Below are 23750 nucleotides of genomic sequence, written 5' to 3'. Positions count from 1 at the left end.
GTGTTTTATTAGTGGCCTCCTTTACAGATGAACCACATCTTCCCAAAATTCTACCAATGAACCGAAGACAACAATCCGCCTTCCCCACAACTGCCATTACATGCTTGTCCCACTTCATATCGCTCTGCAATTTTACACCCAAATATTTAATCGACGTGACTGTGTCAAGCGCTACACTACTAATGGAGTATTCAAACATTACGGGATCCTTTTTCCTATTCATCTGCATTAATTAACATTTATCTATATTTAGAGTTAGCTGCCATTCTTTACACCAATCACAAATCCTGTCAAAGTCATCTTGTATCCTCCTACAGTCACTCAACGACAACACCTTCCCATACACGACAGCATCATCAGCACACAGCCGCACATTGCTATCCACCCTATCCAAAAGATCATTTATGTAGACATTAAACAACAATGAACCTACCATTGTGCCACACTGGCACTGTAGCTACCACAGCTGCACAGATTACCCTAGTATGTCTCTGTCATTGATACAAATTCCAACTCATGAAACAGGCCATTGCTATTCCCATTGAATTGAGGAGAGAAATATTCCTATGCTGACTGCACCTCCTGTCTCTGATTGGAATGCCCCAGACAGCGGGAGTAGCACCTGCAGTTGTAAAGTCTTCATAACACTTAAATTTTTATTTGATGTTAACAATTTATCATTCGTTTACCACTGCAAAACACTCATCTCTAAATCAGCATTTATGTAATTCATTACACATGTTGAATATGTATTCTGTGTAGATTAAAACATACCTTTATACGAGGGTTGGAACTTAAATAGTGCAACTATTTATTCACAACCAATACAAAAGAGTTACATGTTTGCACCTGTTACTGTCCTTCAAAGTAGTTACCAGCGTTGTGTAGAACCCATTGCCAGCAATGTGGGAGGTGTAATATACCGTTAGCAGAGCCTGTTCTGTTGATGGTGCGAATGGAGTTGTCTACTGACTGTTGATCAAAGTCACAAGGACTTAAGTCCACAGAGTATAGTGGGTGGTACAGTACTTCCAAGTCCCATCGACCGAACAGAGCAGCCATAGCTTGGACTGTATGCACCCGTGAATTGTTGTGCAAAATGATGGGTGGGTTGCGCAGAAAGTGTCGCCGCTTCTTTCGCAAAGCTAGTCGCAGGTGATGCTCCAAAAATGTACAGTAATACTGTGCACTGACTGTCTGCCCTGGAGGAACGTAATGCATACATGAGAATCACCATAACTTTAGACCGTTCCATTCGCACCATCAATAGAACAGGCTCTGCTAATGGTGTACTATGTATGCCACATCGCTGGCAACGGGTTCTATACAATGCTGGTGACTACTCTGAAGGACAGTAACAGGTGCAAACATGTAACTCTTTTGTATCGGTTGTGATAAATAGTTGCCACTATTCAAGATCCAACCCTCGTATTCTGCATGGTTTCGACATTAACAATTTGAATGGGTTATAAGAACAATTGCAATACCCACACCACACTTATTTAAGAAAAAACAAACAATGGAAAGTCCAGGGTGGAATAACAACAATATGGAAAAGATAGACTGAATTGAAACTTACAGCTTATTGCTGCAGATGGTGACACATCCTTGTGCTCCTCTAACAAGGGTAGGGTGCGGGATGGGTCTCACTGATTTGGCTCAAACTGTGTGAGTAGAAGAAGGTAGATAATCCTACCAAGTGCCAAGAATATCTGGCCTGAGTGAGCCATAGGAAAAGAGAAAATGTTCTCTAAAGATTTTTGAATAGAGTGTATGGGATTTTAAGCAACTTTGTTCTTGTCAGTGCCTTAGCGCAATGGTCTAGCACACCACTGCCAATTTGCCAAGGTGACTGATTCTCGCTGCACCACCCTCTACCTTTTTTTAAAAAAAATCCTTGCAGTGTTCATTATTATGGTCTGGCCACAGTGGCCAGAGACAGTGGTCATGTGTGAGTGTGTTTGCGTTAAAGTGTGTGTTTCGTCTACTTAGAAAAAGGCCTTGCGGCCAATAGCTCAACATGTATGGCAGTCTGTTTGTTGCATCTCAACATCTCTTCTAAATGGTGAGCAACAATCTTCCCTCTTCGTAATATTGTAATTATAGAAATCAAATATATTTAAATAATTCAGTTTATGTACATACAACTAACACATTCAATTCAGTTATGCATTTCCATATTTGTCACATGAATTTCACTTTATTGGTAGTGATGCCTGAGTAAAGAAAACTTCAAAGATAAATATTCAATAAGGCAGCAAAAAAATCACCAAATTCATCAGCCAAAATGATGTTGCAACTTTGGAAGAAAGTCATAGCCACAGAAAAGTTCTGTATACAGACAAGACATACAATGCCTGTTCTACAAATTCCAGAACTTTGTCCACAACATTTTTCTTCGCTTACCTTTTACTTATTGTGCATGGTTCTCCCTCAAAATACTCTCCTCCACAATTAATACGCCACTCCTGACACCATTTCCACTTCCGGAAGTAGTCTTGATAGCCCTCTTGCTGGGTCGTGCACAGCGCCATCTGCAAATTTTCTTTCGGCTCATCTATTTTGTAAATCTTCATCCTTTCAATGGGGTTTTCAACTTTGTAAATTTAAAAAAAAAAGTCCGCAGGTGCCAGGTCTGGAGAGTACAGACGTTGCATCAGCACAGTAATTTCGTTTTTTGTGCAAGTCACGCACCAATAGGGATGAATGTGCCAGTGCATTATCATGATGCAAGAGCCATGAATTATCTTGACACATTTCAGGCCGTTTCCTTCTCACATTTTCTCACAGGCATCGCAACATGTCCTGACAGTACTGCTGGCTAACAGTTCGTCCTTGTGGCACGAATTCATGATGAACTAATCCTTCAAAGTCAAAGAAAACTATCAGCATGGCTTTGAAATTTTGGACTGATCTGATGACATTTTTTTTGTTCTTGGAAAAACTTATCCGACCAATTGTGAAGATTGACCCTTGGTCCCAACATAATAATCATAGACCCACATCTCTGCAACAGTTATGATTCTCTTAAGGAACATCTTGTTCTCATTTGTGTCGTCCAAAAGCCCTTCACAGATTATGAGGCAAAGGTCTTCTTGATCTTGACTCATGAGCCATGGGACAAACTTGGTGACAACATGATGCATTCCAAGATGCTGTGTCAGGATATTACATGATCCAACTGAAATGTCACATTCTTCTGCAATCTCTCGGACAGTCAATCTTCGATTGGCATGCACAATTTCACTCATGTTTCTGACACAGGTGTAGTCCGCAGACATCGAAGGGCATCCTGAATGAGGGTCATCTTTGGCTTCGATCTGGCCATTTTTAAACCACATGAACTATTCATAACACCAAATATGGCTTAAGCACTGATCACTCTAGGGTTCCTGCGTCATTTGGTGTGTGCCTGTGAAGGTTTTCTCGTATGTCATGCAAAATTACATGCAGATGCAATGCTTCTCTAACTCTTGCCATCTCGAAATTCGCAAACTGTGCGACAAAACATTCTACTCAATACAGCACAGAACAATAGCTAACAGATGTACAACAATGAACCTTCTGGCAGTTATGCATTAAACACCCAAACGCGCAGCAATGCCAACCGCATTTCACTCCAACACACGACAGACGAGAAAAAACGGATGTTCCAGAATTTTTTGAATAGACCTCATATAATGCCAAATTTCAACTTTTATTACATAATTTACACTGAATAGAATGAATGTCAGTATGCATCAACATATAACAGGACACTGAATTCCAAGGATGCAAACACCATTTTAGCGAAAAAGTTCAAGGTCCCCAAAACCATTTGCTACACCATGCATTAGGAGTGCTTCAGGTAAACTGTTACTCCTTGTATTTTTATGTATGCAAGAGCCTGCCAATATACTTGGTCCTATACTTGATCCTCAAGTTGCTAGTACCATCAAGAAATTAGAGGAAGAATGTAAGAATGTTGTTGTTACTTTACCCAAGCCAGGGAAACTAACAAAAGAGCTTTAGGCAAAATTGTTAGAAACAATATTAAAACCAAAAGTTGCAAAGACCAAAGTCATTCTATTGGTGGATTCATGGGGTGGCCGAGTAGATTTGACATTGTATGAGGAGACATTAATCAATGAGGAAGACAAAGTAATGTGTATTATGAAGATCATTCCACCCAAACATACTCATCTTGCTAATCCTGTGATTTATATTTCTATCATCAAGTGAAAAATATAATTAAAAGACTACAGAGTCTTCCTGAGTTGCTACAACAACTGTGAGCATTATTGTCAACAGAATATGCAATTAAAATACACTACTGGCCATTAAAATTGTTACACCACGACGATGAAGTGCTACAGACGTGAAATTTAACCGATGGAAGAAGATGTTGTGATATGCAAATGATTAGCTTTTCAGAGCATTCACACAAGGTTGGCGCCGGTGGTGACACCTGCAACGTGCTGACATGAGGAAAGTTTCCAACCAATTTCTCATACAAAAACAGCAGTTGACCGGCGTTGCCTGGTGAAATGTTGTTGTGATGCCTCGTGTAAGGAGGAGAAATGCGTAACATCACGTTTCCGACTTTGATAAAGGTCAGAATGTAGCCTACTGCGATTGTGGTTTATCGTATCGCGACATTGCTGCTCACGTTGGTCGAGATCCAATGACAGTTAGCAGAATATGGAATCGGTGGGTTCAGGAGGGTAATATGAAACGCTGTGCTGGATCCCAACGGCCTCGTATCACTGGCAGTCGAGATGACAGGTATCTTATCCGCATGGCTGTAACGGATCGTGCAGCCACGTCTCGACCCTGAGTCAACAGATGGGGGCGTTAGCCAGACAACAACCATCTGCAAGAACAGTTCGATGACGTTTGCAGCAGCATGAACTATCAGCTCGGAGACCATGGCTGCCGTTACCCTTGACGCTGCATCACAGACAGGAGCGCCTGCGATGGTGTACTCAATGACGAACCTAGGTGCACAAATTGCAAAACGTCATTTTTTCGGATGAATCCAGGTTCTGTATACAGCATCATGATGGTCGCATCTGTGTTTGGCGACAATGCAGTGAATGCACATAGGAAGTGTGTATTCGTCATTGCCATACTGGCGTATCACGAGGCATGATGGTATGGGGTGCCATTGGTTACATGTCTCGGTCACCTCTTGTTCGCATTGATGGCACTGTGAACAGTGGACGTGACATTTCAGATGTGTTACGACCCGTGGCTCTACCCTTCATTCGACCCCTGCGAAACCCTGCATTTCAGCAGGATAATGCACGACCGCGTGTTGCAGATCCTGTACGGGCCTTTCTGGATACATAAAATAATCGATTGCTGCCCTGGTCAGCACATTCTCCAGATATCTCACCAGTTGAAAACGCCTGGTGAATGGTGGCCAAGCAACTGGCTCATCACAATATGCCAGTCACTACTCTTGATGAACTGTGGTATCGTGTTGAAGCTGCATGGGCACCTGTACCTGTACACACCATTCAAGCTCTGTTTGACTCAGTATCAAGACTGTTATTACGGCCAGAGGTGGTTGTTCTGGGTACTGATTTCTCAGGATCTATGCACCCAAATTGCGTGAAAATGTAATCACATGTCAGTTCTAGTATAATATATCTGTCCAATGAGTACCCGTTCATCATCTGCATTTCTTCTTGGTGTAGCAATTTTAATGGCCAGTAGCGTACATTTGAACATGCAGGATCAATTCAGCACTCCTGTTTTAACCCCAATGAGTTGTCATACTTGGAATGCTTCAAAATCACAGAGGAAGGACCTTAATTAAAAAAAAAAGACCTTAATTTAAAAACTTTGAATAAAGTATGCTATCTGCTGACGCATATTTCAAAAAAAATGTTTCTGCTCAAAAAATGCTTTCAAAAATGTGTACAGAGTGAACAATATTTGTGTTTCAAATGTTTCTTCAACGAATATCACCATAAAAATTTTAACTACTAATAATAATTAATTGCTACAATTTTCGGAACTTTTACTTTCATTCAAAATTTCACACAGTTATGTAAATTAATTGCACAAACATACTAATTATTTAATCTTAACTGAATTGGCTGAGGGAATTAGATTAGGAAATCAGACACTTAAAGTAGTAAAGGAGCTTTGCTATTTGGGGAGCAAAATAACTGATGATGGTCGAAGTAGAGAGGATATAAAATGTAGACTGGCAATGGCAAGGAAAGTGTTTCTGAAGAAGAGAAATTTGTTAACATTGAGTATAGATTTAAGTGCCAGGAACTCGTTTATGAAAGTATTTGTATGGAGTGTAGCCATGTATGGAAGTGAAACATGGACGATAAATAGTTTGGACAAGAAGAGAATAGAAGCTTTTGAAATGTGGTGCTACAGAAGAATGCTGAAGATTAGATGGGTAGATCACATAACTAATGAGGAGGTATTGAATAGAATTGGGGAGAAGAGGAGCTTGTGGCACAACTTGACTAGAAGAAGGGATCGGTTGGTAGGACATGTTCTGAGACATCGAGGGATCACCAATTTAGTATTGGAGGGCAGTGTGGAGAGTAAAAATCGAAAAGGGAGACCAAGAGACGAATACACTAATCAGATTCAGAAGGATGTAGGTTGCAATAAGTACTGGGAGATGAAGAAGCTTGCACAGGATAGAGTAGCATGGAGAGCTGCATCATACCAGTCTCAGGACTGAAGACCACAACAACAACAACAACAACATGAATATGCTAATTTTACGTATATAAACTGAACTGTTGGAATTTATTTAAGTTTTATAAGTAATATTTTAACAGTGTGACAACAAAAAAATAAAAATAATAAGGAAGCAGTGATAAAACAGAGTTGGGAATTGGCAATCGGTCATTTGACCATTGTGCTACAACACTGACACTAACAGTGTAACTTAAAATACTTTCAATTTTACTCCAAAATCTTTAGAGAGCATTTTCTCTTTTCCCATGGCCCACTCAGGCAAAATATTCTAGGAACCTGAAAGGGTCATCTTACTGCTTCTACTCACAGTGTGAGCCAAACCAGTGAGACCTACCCAACACCTTCCCCCTTGTAAGCCAATGGCCAGCTCACTAAGACAACTGTACAAAGATCTGCAGTTTAACGTGAAATACAAACCACAGTGCAGCTTCACATTTATCAAAAATACCACTCATGAACTGAGTAAAAATTAAATTAAATTCTAGAAAAAAATCACACAAACTCTTCAGGATTGAGTCTTTTAATTTAAGTGTATTTACTGTGCTACCAAGTACACTAGTACATAAAAGAACCACCACACGCTTCTCTCCAGCTCATATTCAGACACGAAATTAACTTAAAAAAAGGTTTTACGCCACTTAGATGATTTTATTTGAAATATAATTGCATTTAGCTATCTACACCTCACCCAACTACGCACCCCCAAAATTAACATCATGCTTGTCTCTCTTGATTTCATAAAAAGACAACATATGGCGAATAAAAGAAGTACTTCGGATAACTGATCTCTTCAACTTAATAACAAAACTATTATGACACACTATTTTCCATTTTTTTTCTTACATTTTTGTGATTTTCTCAATCACAATGTACTACCAAAACCCTGTAGCAGTTTCTTTATGTATGAATTTCTCATTCATTTCTTCTATGTACACATTCTTGGCAGCTTACCCGGTTTACATGAATTAGCTGCTTTATGAAAAAATTTCCAGCCGAAAATGAGTGCCCTTCAGGAACCACTGGTGGAGGCATTGTCTTCAATATCTTCATGGCTATTTCTTCCTTGCCATGATTAACTAGCCGTAGAATTAAATTAATAGCATCTTGGTTATAGCCTGCCAACTGCTGCATCTTGTCAATGATCTACATGAAAACAAAACAAACAGAAACTGCCACATATCTTTAGAGGTACAGTGTACTTAAACTGCATTACATGGACATGATCATCCAAACATTTACAAGTACAACATTTACTGATATGAATACCAGCTGAACACAAAGACACAGGTGAGTGCACCGTAAGTATGTTTGTAACGTAAGATGTATGAGTAACTTTGAAAAAAAGTTATGCATTTACTTGAGGTTTTGGGCATACTTACTTCATCAATAAATTTGTCATGCCCATTGACAGCAAGTTCGTAAATTATTTCCATAAAATCTTTATCTAAAAGAAACACATTATTTTCTTGACTTTCTGCAAAGACTTTTCTTATGGAGTCAATGTCTCCACGTTTAGCATATCCACACAACAATGTAGTGTATGTGTCTGAGCTAGGTTCAAGTCCAGCCTGTCGCATTACACCCAAGATACCAACAGCACTCTCCATGTCGCTAGAAAACACAATCAAATAATTTAAATAATTTGAGAGGATTTTTCACAAAATAAATTTCGCTGTTATAATTCAACTTCTTATATATCAGACAGCAGGAGGAAAAATGATAAAAACAAAAAAGCTCTTACTCAGCCCTGGAATGTCCCATGATAAGAGCATTAAATACATTTTCATTGACTGGAAGCTGTTTTTCCCTCATGTATTCTAAAATTCTTGTGGCACCTTCAATGTCTCCCCGTTGGCAATATCGAGCTATAAGTCTCTGATAAGTAACACGGTTTGGCTCAACACCCTTCTGCTCAAGATCAGCCAGAAATTCAGTAGGGGAAAATTCATGTTCATTCTCCAAATAAACACGAAGCAATGCATTGTAATGGCTGATGTCCAAGGGTACCCCTAAGACAGAAAAAAAGGAAATTACAAAACTGAAAGATAAACTATTTCTGACAAAGAACTGAACAATGAAGATAAAATACAAGCAATGTTATAAAATTGTGAACATTAACTTGCACAAATTGTCCAAAATATCAGTTTGTAAAGAATGGAAATTTAAATGAAACTAAAAGTTCATATACAACGTGTAAGCAGGTTGACACAATGTCTGCCCCAAATGTTTTGAGTGTTGTGTGAAACTCAAACAGAGGGGAATGAAATATTAAAAAAATTACAAACACTATGTCACAGAAGCTCTGACATCAGTTTCAGTGTTTCATTGGTATAAAGGGCATCATAAAAGAGCAAGAAGCCAAACGATTGACTGAATGTCTCTCAATACCATCATCAGATAAAATGTATTGAACTAAGGAGCTCTTATCAACAGAATCGTCAGTAGTAGAGTGTGTCTCATTCTACTCTTCAGACTGAAAGGAAGCGTATTGGATACCTGCTAGAAGCAATATTTTTTTTTTTTTTTACTTTTTTAAAAAATTCTATATTTTTTTTCAAATTGGATTGTTAATAACAAATACTGACTAATAATTTTTAATAAGTATTACATGTTTCATAGTTAATTATTAACTGCATGAAAATGAAAGTATTCACAATAAATTAAAACTTGATACAAAAATCCAAAACATCAAATACAAAATTAAATACTTTTTCGTTTTATACTTTTTCAAAAGTATATGAACAAAAGTGTTATTGATATACAAAATTTTTCATTTAACGATAAGACATTCTGTGGTTTTGTTACCAATTTCAATGTATAACGAACGTGATTAATAAATAAAAACAAAAAAGTTACTTTTATTTTAAAAATGTGGATCAATATTTGCTATTAACTTCTCAATTTGACAATAAAAAAAACTGAAGTTTCATGTTGGAATATCAACAATATCAGGAAAGTGACAGATTGCTACTCACCGTAAAGATGATCCACTGATTTGCAGACACGCACAATCAAAAGACTGTTACAATTTAGTTTTCTGTCAAAACCTTCTTCAGCAAAGAAATCACATACACATAAGCAAGCACATCTCATGTACAAATTACTGCTACCGCTGGTAACAGTGGTCAAACGTGCACGAGGTGTGCTTGCTTGTGTGAATGTGTGTGCTTTCTTTGCTGAAAAAGGCACTGGACAAAAGCTGTAGTGTGTAACAGCCTTTTTGCTGGGCTTGTCCGCAGCTCAGTGAGTCATCTCTACAGTGAGTAGCAATCTATTCTTTTCCTAATATTGTCAATTTGATAATGCAATTAATATAAATTCAAATAAAAGAAAAAAATATTTACTTCCTGGAAGAATTAAACAAATGTCATTGTGATTTGAAGACTAGGATTATAACACTCGGCTAAGCAGTGGATGATTCTGTTAGCAGAAGGCTTCAACTGTTTTATAGTTTACACACATCACTGATAGAAAATTTTCAAACTCTCCCTTCCCATCCGTTTTTGAGAAATTGATGTTGGGGCAGTGATCTTCAAATCAAATCATACAAGCCAGAAGAATATTAAAGAAGGCCATTCCACAACAACCCCTCTTAAGATAAAAGTCTCAGTCTTAGAATGATCACTAATATTGTTGTATTGCCAAAAAAATATGTTAAGTGCACCTTTTATGAGCACTTTCACATGAGAAATGTGTGTACTTAATGTATTCCCCAAGTTTTGACTGACGATCGGAAAAATATGTACAACTCAGTTTCACAAGAATAGACTGGTTGTTTGACAAATAAATTGAATTTTCTTGAATATTTCATAAGCATTAACGAAATTTGTTTACTAGTAGAACCAGGAGTAACACCATGCTCACTAATGTTTTTTGACAGTAGAGAAGTCATCATGGAATGCATTGGGCAGACAAGTATTTGAACGTGTGACAAAGCAAGTCATGCACATACATCATTCAACCCAGTGCGCTTGTATCATTCATCATGACAACGTGTGGACCCACACTGTGTTTGTGGAAGGTGAATGTTTGTCTATGAAAAACATTTCAGCACTTCCCCAACTACCTTACAATACAAGCATAGTCAACTGAATCAAATTCCATTTGAATGGAAACAATTCTTGGATCACTGAAATTTTCCAGGAGTCTGTGACAAGGAACTCTCCTTTATTTTCGACCTTCATGACACACTTCACAACTTTTCTAGTCACCGCTTCTATTTTCTTGTTTCCTAATGTTGGAAACTCCATATCACCATCACAAGCCTCTTCAGTATCAGCACCAAAAACAAAGTTGCCTCAACTCTTTAACTCTTCCACCACTGTTGCCACACATTTCACAGCCACCACGGCTTTCATTAAATGGTGTTAAATTACACCTTGACCATTAATATTACTACTACTGACTGAGTTTTTCAAATTTGCATTCATAGGCTTAGAAAAGTATTTACCAAATCTTTCAGCTTTAACAGTACTTCCATTTTTCATTCAATAAGTCCGTTTCCTATTTTGAACACCGTTTAGCTACTTCAGGCCACTCACTGTTGGATAGCCTACTTTTTTAAGACAGAAGAAGCACAGCAATGAATACTGATAAAGCATTGTCAAATCATACAGGAGTTGATGTGAAACGTAGATGTTCAGCTGTTGCAACTAACGACATTATCAATCACACTCCAACTGAACTCAACTATGAACTAAATTCTATCTAGCATCAACACTACAACCCTGACTTCCATATTTTCAAATTACGTAATTTTTTATAGTTCTCTCAGTGCCTACACCCAAGGCCTACCTGACCTACAGGTAAACATAGCTGCCAACTTACGGAAGATGTTGTCAGTAATCACATGGTAAATACGGAGGCAGGCTTGGGGGGCCTTGTCCAGAAAATTTTAAAAATTATACCTGATTTCAGGCTTTAAATGCTGTTTCAGACACTTCCTGACCATAAATAAAGATTTTCCAGAAATAAAAAACAATGTAAACAGGTTTTTTTTAATAAGTCATCATCTAGTAAAAGCTGTTCTTTGATGTGGCTGCATAAGTTGATGAAAAGACTTCTGATATCTTTGTAAAACCCGGTAGCTTCTAGTGCCTACATCAAAGACAGTATCTTATTCCCTTTTTGATCCCCCCCCCCCCCCCCCCTCCAAAACTTCAGTTCCAACAGACAACCAGACATATATACCGCTCAAGGTTTGATAAATCTCACAATGAAATCTGTAAATAAGGTATTTACGATGCTGTGAAGTTCACGTATTACTGGCTCATTTTTCTGAAGGATTCCATGTGCTTTGGTAAATAACAAAAGAATATTCTGCAAAAAAGAAAGAAAAATATAGTTTAGTAACTGGATCTTTTGCCCGGCTAGCCGCACGGTCTAACATGCTGCTTCCCGAGCAGGAAGGCAGTTACGCTACTTAAGTGTTTGCTGCGCAAATACAGTCTCCACATACGCGTGCACCATCATTACTCAACCATGTAAACATTTGGGGTTCACTCGTCTGGCATGAGATGTTCCCAGGGGGGGGCCCACTGGGGGCCGAACCACACAATAACCCTGGGGTTGCGGGACTGCTGTGGCCTGTTGTGGGGTTATGAACCACTGAGGACTCTGGCGGGACGAAGCCTCTCCATCATTTCTCGGTCCCTGGTTCATTTAGAATAGGGTGTAGTCTACATAAGTGGGAAATCTTATTTTTTTGCAGTTTCCTCATTGACAAATTTTTGCCAGAGGTTTCCACTGTTCAATTATTCCTCATACAGGTTGGATCAAAGAGGGCCATCTTGTACACAAAAATCAAAGGCTGAAAGCTTAATGTATTTTTGAAAATACAGAGCAGTCAAATAAATGAAGTACAATTAAGAGCCATCTATTAGAGTTTTCTGAAATGCTCATTATGTGAAGTATGAGTATGTACAATGTTTACATAAACAGCTGCATAGTCAAAAAACATCCGATTTTATAGAGTTCAGTGTTACGCATATTTGAGTTTAACAGTAGTGTCTTTTTGAACTTTTTTCAGACAATAGTGACGATGCATTACAAATTATTCATTATGAAAATGTTCAAGGCTTTACACACCTGTTTGTGCAGATATATATGAAGCCAGTGGCAGGAACAAATTTGTATCATTATGTGTGGTTGTACTTTCTTCAAGAAAGCAGCAACTCCTCTTACATATATGTCTCACCACTGTATTTGCATTGTCACATACGGATGAAGTGCATTTTTTCCAGGTAGTTCTTTCCTTAGCAGCTGTTTGCTCAAGAGATTAAGAATGTCATCTGGTTAGAAAAACTGCCACAGCTTACAGACAAATGCCTTGAACCTTGTGACACCATTTTCTTTGAAATCAGTTTTATTCCTATCCTTTGAGCTGGCACGGGCAGAACGAAACATTTTCATTGCCACTCAATGTAACCTATCTTAGTAAACTGTGGTGATGAAATTATTCATAGACAGCTTTATTATGTACTGAGAAAATCATTATGTACATTTAACGAGTAGTACATTTTCTGATTTGTGAAGTACCTCCTTCTGTAATTTTTAGTAATTTCCCATAACTCCATGACTAAGGTGATAAATTCACAACAATTACAGACAATCCTTAATAGTTGGCAGCCATGTCTAAATCCAGCCCTCATCGTATGAAAAAGAAAGAGAAAGGGGTTGGAAGGAATGAGGCTATTCAAGGAAAGGAGAGTCACAAAGAGCAAGAGAGCCGGTGGAATGTCAGCAGGAAAAGATGCGAGGGAAACATCTCACCTTTTCTACGTATTTCTCAGTCAGCTTCTGCAGAAAAAGTACAGTCTTTCACTATCATTATTTGGTTGTAGCTTGATATGCCACAAGAGAGAAGAACAAAGTTGCAAATTGGAAATGAATGCACAATAGAAACACAATATTCTTGAACTTACCTAGGTTTTCTAATGTTTTCCATACTTCATTCACAATTTTTGTCCTCACCTCAGGAGATTCTTCAGGTACAAGGTTTCCACAGCATCGTATAATCAGAAGAGACTGAGTGCTTGTGGCGCAACCTGTGCACACAATACTCATAAACACAAATGTCATTACTCATAACACAAATGTCATTCTGAATTTCAATATGCAGTAAACAGCAAGAATATATAAAACTTTTAGATTCATACATATGAAGTTTGTGTGAAATGATACACACAATTCTTGACAACCAAAAGTTTGCAATACTCTGACAACAATTGCCAGAATGAGATTTATTTTAATCCAGGCACTATAATTGTTGGTTTAAGCACAAATACTTCAAAATGACTTCAGTTACCTCACATGACATTACAAGGTGTGAGAGAAAAGTAATCAGACTGATTTTTTATCAACAAGTAACAGTTTTGTCCCCTTCAAAGTAGTTCCCTTTGGCAGCTAAACACTGGCAGAGTCATTAATCCCAGTCTTGGTAGCAGTGCTGAAAGGCTTCAACTAGTAGGGCCTTTAAGAAGTCAGTTACATTCTTTTGAATGTTGTTCACAGTTCCAAAATAACATTGTTTTAAGACTTTTTTCAAGTTCACAGGGAGGGGGGAGAGACAAAAAAAAACAACAACAACAAAGTCACAAGCGGCTCAGATCAGGTGAATAGGGGTGCTGTGGGACAACACGAATGGCTTTTGACGTCAAAAATTCCATGACAGATGTGGCCATGTGACATGAAGCTTTGTCATGATGCAGCATCCACTTGTCTGCAATGTCCAGTCTCAATCGATTCACCCTTTTCCTGAGTCTTTCAAGGACATCTTTGTAAAACATTTGGCCGACAGTTTGTCCAGGAGGAAAAATCTCACAAGAGTGCACACACGTTTGACGTTTTCATTGCTTTTTGAAGTTGTAGGTTTCCCTGAGCGAGGTTCACCTTCAATGTGTTCTTGGCCTTTCAAAGGTGATTTGTGCCAGTGGAAAGCTTGTGCTCTTAACCCATTAGTGGCCACTGTCCCTTTTTTAGGACGCGTATATTTTATTTATTTCTACGTAAGCAATGGAGCTTTTAGCCTTTATTGTTGCACCTGTAGATTTAACTAACTGCTATAATGCCTGTAAATGAAAAATGAATAACTTTTTTCTAAGTACTTCATGTCAGAAAAATTATAAACTTGCCGATTTTTTGTTCTCGCACTTGGCAGCACTGTATGTCTGCTGGTAGCTCCTGGATGACAATGAGCTGTGATTTAGTTGTCTGGGTGTGTTTGTTATGAACATATGGATGTCCGTGTAAGATTAAGTATACTTCAGATTTTTTCAAGTAAGTGCAATATCGATATATTTTATGCGTCCCAATAATGGGACAATGGCATGTTACATTATCATTTATCGTTGATGTGCCCTATTCTTGTATACACGTATTATACAGAGAAGAACTGCATTTTACGTTCTTTATATCTACTTTTTTCATATTATATTCGAATTTTATGATTCCAACAGGATAAAAACATGCTGCGTGAAGAAATTCTAGCAGAACTAGAGAACCACCAAGGGAGTGATAATGAAGATGATTACGTAGAATTGGCGATTACCATATTTACTCGAATCTAAGCAGCACTCAAATCTAAGCCGCAACTGAAAAATGAGACTTGAAATGAAGGAAAAAAAAAAAATTCCCAAATCTAAGCCGCACCTGAAATTTGAGACTCGAAATTCAAGGGGAGAGAAAAGTTTTAGGCCGCACCTCCAAATCGAAACAAAGTTGGTTCATTGTAATATGAGACACAATTTAGGTCGAATGAATGACGATACAGCTACAGTAGTTTGGTTCAAGTCATAAGCTTAGCAGTTAAGCTTTACCAGGTAGCCATTGCTATGCGTCAGGTGCTCCATCCGTATTTATACGGGTACCCTTCCTTTTTCGCGTACTTCGACTGGTTTGAATTGATTGCTTATTTTTCTTTGATCTGATAAGTGCCGTTCTCTTTGTTATAGGTGTTTACGTCACTCTAAGCTGAAAATGCATTACTGTACTGTGTCATGCATTGTTTGTCGCATTCTGATAATGCGTGTTTACGACCTGTCGCCGCTCGCGGCTTGGCTTGCTTTTGTGCACGCTACCGCCACTTACAATTAAAAAAAGAGAAGAGAAGAGAGAGAGAGAGAGAGAGAGAGAGAGAGGAATCATCTCATTAGCGAAACAATGGCAAGATACTGCTATTTGTTGTTACTTACAGTGCTGTTTTCTTTGATAATGATCAGCATGAACCAAATAATAGACAGCGTATGATAGATGTTCTGAACAAGAGTTTAACGAAAATTTTTCTCCGTTTGAAAATCTTTGCAGACGCCTCTTTAGCACATTACATTCTGCACTGAAATTAGAGTCATCTTAGATTTAAAAATCTAGTCAATTGCCAAGCTTCATTTCTGACTGTATCACTATTAGGCATAAGAATAATACGAATATAAACACGACATGATATGCACATTCTTCCGCGTTTGCTTTGTCTCACCCTAGTTTCGTAGTTTATTAGGCAGACAGGATTTAAATGAGTTAGCAGCAAACACGAAAGAATACATGGCAAAATGTTTATATTCGTATTTTCTTATGGTGAAGAGAATACTGCATGCGATTCACAATTCATAAAGCTGCCTATAAGGAACCATCTCTTCTCACAGGTAGGAAAAAATTCAGAATGTAGAGTTGGCCATATTGACAAACATCCCAGTCTTGCCAGTCGGATTTTCGTAGTACATTGAAATGCTGCTACATTCGAAGATGGGCAATGAGGAATTTGTACTTACTTCGTTGGATAATGTATGAAAATGCAGTGGTCGAAACTCCAAGCGGAGAAAAAAGCTCCTCTTCCACCTTTTTTTTTTTTTTTTTTTAAATTTATTTACTGACGCAGAGGGTTTAGCGCCAGTATTTATCGTTGTGCCTGCAAAGCATGCCTGTGTAGCGCTACGTATATTCTACAGCAGAAGTTAGTTGTGGCGGCACCTACCAACATTTTTCAGAACACACACAGGCAGACATAGTGTGTATATGTGCGGATGGATGTGTGTGTGTGTGTGTGTGTGTGTGTGTATGTGTGTGTGTGTGTGTGTGTGTGTGCACGCGAGTGTATACCTGTCCTTTTTCCCCCTAAGGTAAGTCTTTCCACTCCTGGGATTGGAATGACTCCTTACCCTCTCCCTTAAAACCCACATCCTTTCGTCTTTCCCTCTCCTTCCCTCTTTCCTGACGAAGCAACCTTGGGTTGCGAAAGCTTGAAATTTGTGTGTGTGTTTTTTATTGTCTCTATCACCATACCAACACTTTCGTTTGGTAAGTTACAGCTTCTTTGTTTTTAGATATATTTTTCCCATGTGGAACAGCTTCTTTGTTTTTAGATATATTTTTCCCATGTGGAATGTTTCCCTCTTTTATATTCATATCATTAATTTGAACCCAACAATTACATTTGAATAGACATTCAATAATATTAAAACATTCTTTTTTTATTGTTTGTGTTGTTTCTTACAATATTATGCATGGAGAATAAGGTTGTGAATTTGGATAGCGCATTTGGCCAATATCCCAAAAATGGGACGGTCTGTAGTTTTTGTTCTAATAAACTGAAGGAATGAACACACTGGTTTACAGAAATAAAACAACGCAGAGTTGCCAGATCGCTTGCAGTGTTGTCATTCTCATTACTTTTCTCACACACCTCGTAGATCACACATAGCATTAAGGAACATAAAAGATTCTCCTTTTGTTTGCAACCAAACTGATGACATTTTAGTTTCCACATTTTATATGGACATAAATGTACCAGCTTTAATATTATGAGTAGTAGTAATAAATGTGTTGGTTAACAATCAATTGTTATTTTGATTGGTTAATATATGGCTATTGTGAACAAATTTCAGATTACAACTGGAAGTTCAACAAGTCCTCATGTAGATGAAAAATTAAGGTTCAAAAGTCAATCTGCAGATTTTAACAAAATCTGGCAATAAACAGTCCACCTAAAAAACTTGGGAGGGGAACACAAAGAAAGGAAGAATCCTCTCAGTAGTTCCTTTGTCTATACTCCCTGTACATCATGTTTCTCCTTCTCCGAGGCTTGGAATAGCTTACTTCTCCTCCTCTGGATCTCTTTCTATTTCCTCTGCTTCTGATAAAAAAAGCCATACAAAATTCAAGTCTTTTAAAAATATATATATAACAACCTATATGCCTATCATCCCCAATACAGTAAAACCAGTTTTAACAGTCAGTAAATAAACCCTCTTCTTGTCTCTTGGTAATAACAACAATAATAAAACAATAATTATGAGTACTATTACAATTATTGTTTTTAAATTTGTACATGTTTTACTGTATAGCAATGAATTTATTTTGCCCGATTAATTCAATACGAGAGAGAGAGAGAGAGAGAGAGAGATATTGAAGTGGGCACCCAAAAATGTTCTACACATTACGAAAGGACCAACAGTGAATACCAATATCGGGGATGATAAGATAATCAACTTTGCTCAAGTCTCAGAACTCCTGGGCATCAGTTTTGAATCAGCACTGTCTCCCCCCCACCCCCCCTCCCTCCTCCTCTCCCATACACCATGGACCTTTCCCTGGTGGAGTTTTTGCAGGCCTGAGTGATAAGATAAGCATATTGTAGTTGCAACCACAATGGAGGGGCCAAAATAACCTGTGATTCCTCAAGATGGGGAGCAGCATTTTCAGTAGCTGCAGGATCAGCAATCTGGCTGACCGACTGATCTAATCTTTTAACACTAGTCAACATGCTCTTGCTGTGCAGGTACTGTGAACAACAAAGCAAGGGGAAGTTAGAGCCGTTATTTTCTTCTTTTTCCTGAAGCACGCAGTTCCACTACAAGGCTTAATCATGATGGTATCCTCTTGGGAAAAATATTCTCAAGCTAAAATTGTATCGCATTTGGATCACAAGGGAGAGACTACTCAGGAGGATATAGTCATGAGGAGAAACAAGACAGATTCCATGGCTCAGAGAACGGAGGAGAATTTAAAAATGGAAATGAGTAAATTGAATAAATCACGTCTCAAAAGGAGAATTTAAAAATGGAAATGAGTAAATTGAATAAATCACGTCTCAAAATGATATATGCATTCACCAGTATAGTTAAAGTCAGACTGGCAATGTTCTGGGACACAAAATGACTGATCCTGGCCGAGGACCATCCAAAAAGTTAAATTAAAAATGGTGCAAATTTTTATGTCTTCTGGCAAGATAAACTGACAGTCACGATTCATAAAAAAGTGACAAGGACAACTAATGGTGTGCCTGTACTTCCCATTAACACCAGTTCTGTGAAACCAGGCCGTTTGGACCTGCTGAGGAGACCTCTGCATTGGATTAGATCACAAAAGCAATGTCTTGTTCACATGCTACTTTGTTAAACTGGCTACATGTTTCAGCCTTACAACCATCACAAGATCTAAAATCACAGCAGTGGCAAATAGGCACGTAGTCAAGTATGTGAAGTTACAGTTTTTAATAAAGCATCATGTGAACAGGACAATGACCTTTATAATCTAACACCAGTTCGCACACAGCAACAGCCACAATAAAAATTGTGCACATGCTTGGCTATGAATTGTTTCCCCATGCTCTTTACAACCCTCATCCGACAACACTGCATTAATATATCTTTTCTCATTTGAAGGACATGCTAAATGGTTAATAGATCAGGGGTGGAACAGTGAAATTTGTTGAAACTGGTCACAGTTTATATAAATGACCCGACAGACAATATCAATAGTAACCTCAGAAACTTCACACTTTTTGCATATGATGCACTTACCTATAATGAAATACTAGCCTATTAACATGAATGAGTCACAAATGGAGTCAGTAAACTCACAGATACCTAGGGGCAACCCACACTGATAGCCATGCAAGTTAGCACACTGATTTCGGGATTAAGGCAGACACATTGGCCCTCGGACATATCTGCCTGACAGATTAACAATGAGGGTCGGTGTGCTAACCATACTGGATGTGGTTTGTAAACTGTTTCCCCACATCTGACTACGCGAATACTGGGCTGGTAAGCACAATCCGTCTCAGTTACACTATTTGCAGACAGTTTGAAAATGTTCTTACACCTTCACATGGGATAGCACTAGACGCAAACACAAATTCTGCCTCAGAGCGGATGAGGTGGCAGCAGGAGGGGCATCTGGCCACCTATTACCATGAATAATGCCAAATCAAGAATAACATGCCTAAGCTACACGGGAAAAGGAATATATATATATATATAATAGAGGGAAACATTCCACGTAGGAAAAATATATCTAAAAACAAAGATGATGTGACTTACCAAACGAAAGCGCTGGCACGTCGATAGACACACAAACAAACACAAATATACACACAAAATTCTAGCTTTCGCAACCAACGGTTGCTTCGTCAGGAAAGAGGGAAGGCGAGGGAAAGACGAAAGGATGTGGGTTTTAAAGGAGAGGGTAAGGAGTCATTCCAATCCCGGGAGCGGAAAGACTTACCTTAGGGGGAAAAAAGGACGGGTATACACTCGCACACACACACATATCCATCCACACATATACAGACACAAGCAGACCTGTGTGTGTGTGTGTGTGTGTGTGTGTGTGTGTGTGTGTGTGTGTGTGTGCGCGCGAGTGTATACCCGTCCCTTTTTCCCCCTAAGGTAAGTCTTTCCACTCCCGGGATTGGAATGACTCCTTACCCTCTCCTTTAAAACCCACATCCTTTCGTCTTTCCCTCTCCTTCCCTCTTTCCTGACGAAGCAACCGTTGGTTGCGAAAGCTAGAATTTTGTGTGTATATTTGTGTTTGTTTGTGTGTCTATCGACGTGCCAGCACTTTCGTTTGGTAAGTCACATCATCTTTGTTTTTAGATATATTTTTCCCACATGGAATGTTTCCCTCTATAAACAAAGATGATGTGACTTACCGAACGAAAGCGCTGGCAGGTCGATAAACACACAAACAAACAAAAACATACACACAAAATTCAAGCTTTCGCAACCAACGGTTGCTTCATCAGGAAAGAGGGAAGGAGAGAGAAAGACGAAAGGATGTGGGTTTTAAGGGAGAGGGTAAAGAGTCATTCCAATCCCGGGAGCGGAAAGACTTACCTTAGGGGGAAAAAAGGACAGGTTACATTCGCACACACACACACACACACACACACATATCCATCTGCACATACACAGACACAAGCAGACATTTGTAAAGGCATTTTTCCCACGGGGAATGTTTCCCTCTATAATATCTGGGGGTATAACAATTTGTAAGGATATCTATATCAGCATGATTTCTCTGCAATTCACAATTAATTGTGTGGCAGAGGGTTCATCAAACCACTTTCCAGCTATTTCTCTACTGTTCCACTCCGGAACAGCATAGAGAAAAACAAAACATTTAAATTTGTCTGTACAAGCTCTCATTTATCTTATTTTATCATCATGATTATTTTTTGATGTGTAGGTGGGTGCTATCAAAATATGGAATGGAGCGATTGCCTAGGCCCAGTCAGAGGTATAGCAGGTGGCACACCTTCGTTACGCAGCAGGATACTGGGACGGAAAAATCAGTCCACAAAGGGGACTGCTTATAAATCACCTGTGTGTCCTACCACAGAATATTGCTGAAGTATGCAGGATCCACACCTAATAGGACTAACAGGGAATATTGAATGTACACAAAAAAAGGTGGCACAAATGTTAACAGGTTTATTTGACCCACATGAGAGCTATGGAAATTTTGAAAAACATAACTGAACAATTCTTGAATAAAGGTGTCACTTATCACATGGAAGCTTGTTTACAAAGTTTCAAGAAAGAACATTAAGTGAAGAATCTAGAATTATAGTCAGAAGTGACTTCTAGAGCCACTTTCTTCATGGATGGGATACAGAAGCTAACTGTGTGGAAGCTAAAGGGTATTATCTTGTGAGGGATATGTAAAAAAGTAAAGTGTATCTTTTTTTCCTTGTGTGGAAACAGATGCATGGTGTCATGTGAAAACTGCCATTATTTTTAGGCATGATACTATAATATCTCCATTTTCTTATTTACTGTGTGATGCTAATATTCCAACTCATTCATTCATGTATCAATCTTGTCAAGGATGCATACAATAGGAAGATATGATACTGAAGTAACATGACAGGATTTTTCTGAAGATCTTCCTTCCAAATCAAGCAGTCACATATTTCAATTATATAGACTACCACTTTACATAATTACCATTTTGCTAACTTATTACAAATGGGAAATGAGCACAGTTTAGCTCATTACACTATGCAAAGTCCATGTACTTCCTTAGCTACGCACAGAATAAATAAAGGAAACTAAATAAAGATGTTCATGGGTTAAACAACAGTACACGGTGAACAATTTTTTGCTTTCCTCCCCCTAGTATAATTATACTATTCTCCTCCACCAGCTAGTTTCTAAATTTACATGCATCCAGAACCCTATGCAGTTTTTATCATTTTAGTTCCACTGTAGCATCTGCTACGCAGTTGACTGCCACTGCTGTGCTCGATTGTCAAGTCCCCGCCAACCAGTGATGCTCAAGTATTTAGTGGTGCAGTGTCATGTGTGCATGATAATAAGTGAATCACAACTGTCAACCAGCTTCTGCGCCAGCTGCCAGAGGCACTGTGTTTTCTAATAAGTATTTACATCTCTGTGTATTATTTATTCCTCGCTATGACTTTTTATATGTTTTGTATGTTCCTTTTTTATGTTCCTTTCTTGATTCTGTCACTCCAGGTTACAGTAGTAACTGATTAATGACTTCCTCTTGAGTATTTGTACATTCAAGAATGATTTACTTCAGAGAATATGCTCAGAGGACCAGTCAACAGACAGTAATAACTGCTATGCTCCCTGTTCACCTTGTTCGCTGAATACAGTTATTGCAATAAAGTATTTTAATCCAGTAAACTTCTAGTCTCAGTACGTTCACATTTTGCAAAGGCCAGACAGCACAAATTGAGCTGCACCTGACACCATTATCATCTTAATCAGTCTACATACTAATAATCAAATAGATTCTTAATATATTATAAATATGGGAGCAAATCAAATAAATCCTGATATTTTCAACTGCAGTGTCATGTGGTGAACAGACTGGTGAATGTCTTTGGATAACGATTGAAAGAGAGGGAGGGGGGGGGGGGGGGTGTCAAGAACTGTGCGATCTGCCTTACTCATAAGCACCATAACAACTGAAACTGTTTGAAAGGAGGCGTGTATAGGCTAGTCTGGGGAGTGTGTGTGCGTGTGTGTGTGTGTGTGTGTGTGTGTGTGTGTGTGTGTTTTACGGATTTCACAAATTTGAAATTTTCAGGTTTATATTAACATGTGATCATTGGAGGGTGTAATCAAACACTTATTATGTAAGATACCATTATTATAATAGAAATATCAATCATAACAGGGACTTGTCTCATACGAGCATGTCGTAGGTCTCCCAGAACGTCCTCCAGCTCTTTCCTTGTAATTCTTCCAGTCCTGCGGACATCCTGATCAAGTCTTCGTAAACTACGGTCCAAGTTCACCTCTTGATTCTCACGTGTCTGACCAACTTGTGTTGCTAAGCCTCTGTAAAAATGAAAACAAAAAAATAACAAATATTTAACAGAACTTTACTACAGTGGAAATTCCATAACGGAAATAGAAAATGATCAACAACAACCACTCACCTTGGACATACGATTGGTGCATACAAATATACTTAATAGATGAATACACTACATTAATTTTCTCTTTTTTTCTATCTTATACTATGAACAGAGTGAAATTTATTGCAATTGTCTGATCTGAGGAGCCCTAACAGTTATTTTACTACTTATAATAAATTGTACATGTTTGACAACAGAGGGGTGTGAAGGTTTTCTTAAAGCTAGCTGTATCTAGTGTTTCAAAAGGACCAACTGCCAACACAAATTAAGAGGAAAAGAAATTACGAGAATGAGGGAACAGAAATGTCTTTCTTGGAATAAGGTACACTAAATTGAGGGTTGTAATGGACAAAATTTTGTA

General features: G+C 38.4%; 1 protein-coding gene across 1 annotated transcript in view; it reads right to left on the bottom strand.

Moving 5' to 3' along the window:
• Positions 1-23750, bottom strand: part of LOC124619313 (leucine-rich PPR motif-containing protein, mitochondrial) — a 200162-nt gene that overhangs the window by 158449 nt on the left and 17963 nt on the right. Inside the window, exons 2-6 of the mRNA XM_047145621.1 lie at positions 23161-23309; positions 13641-13763; positions 8459-8726; positions 8097-8328; positions 7669-7860 (exon numbers count right to left, since the gene is read on the bottom strand). Of these exons, the coding sequence (XP_047001577.1) occupies positions 7669-7860; positions 8097-8328; positions 8459-8726; positions 13641-13763; positions 23161-23309 (964 nt within the window). The remainder of the gene's footprint in view (positions 1-7668; positions 7861-8096; positions 8329-8458; positions 8727-13640; positions 13764-23160; positions 23310-23750) is intronic.

Source organism: Schistocerca americana, chromosome 6 (genome assembly GCF_021461395.2).
Source record: "Schistocerca americana isolate TAMUIC-IGC-003095 chromosome 6, iqSchAmer2.1, whole genome shotgun sequence".
Taxonomy (NCBI): Eukaryota; Metazoa; Arthropoda; class Insecta; order Orthoptera; family Acrididae; genus Schistocerca; species Schistocerca americana.
This window is presented reverse-complemented; position numbering and strand designations above follow the sequence as displayed.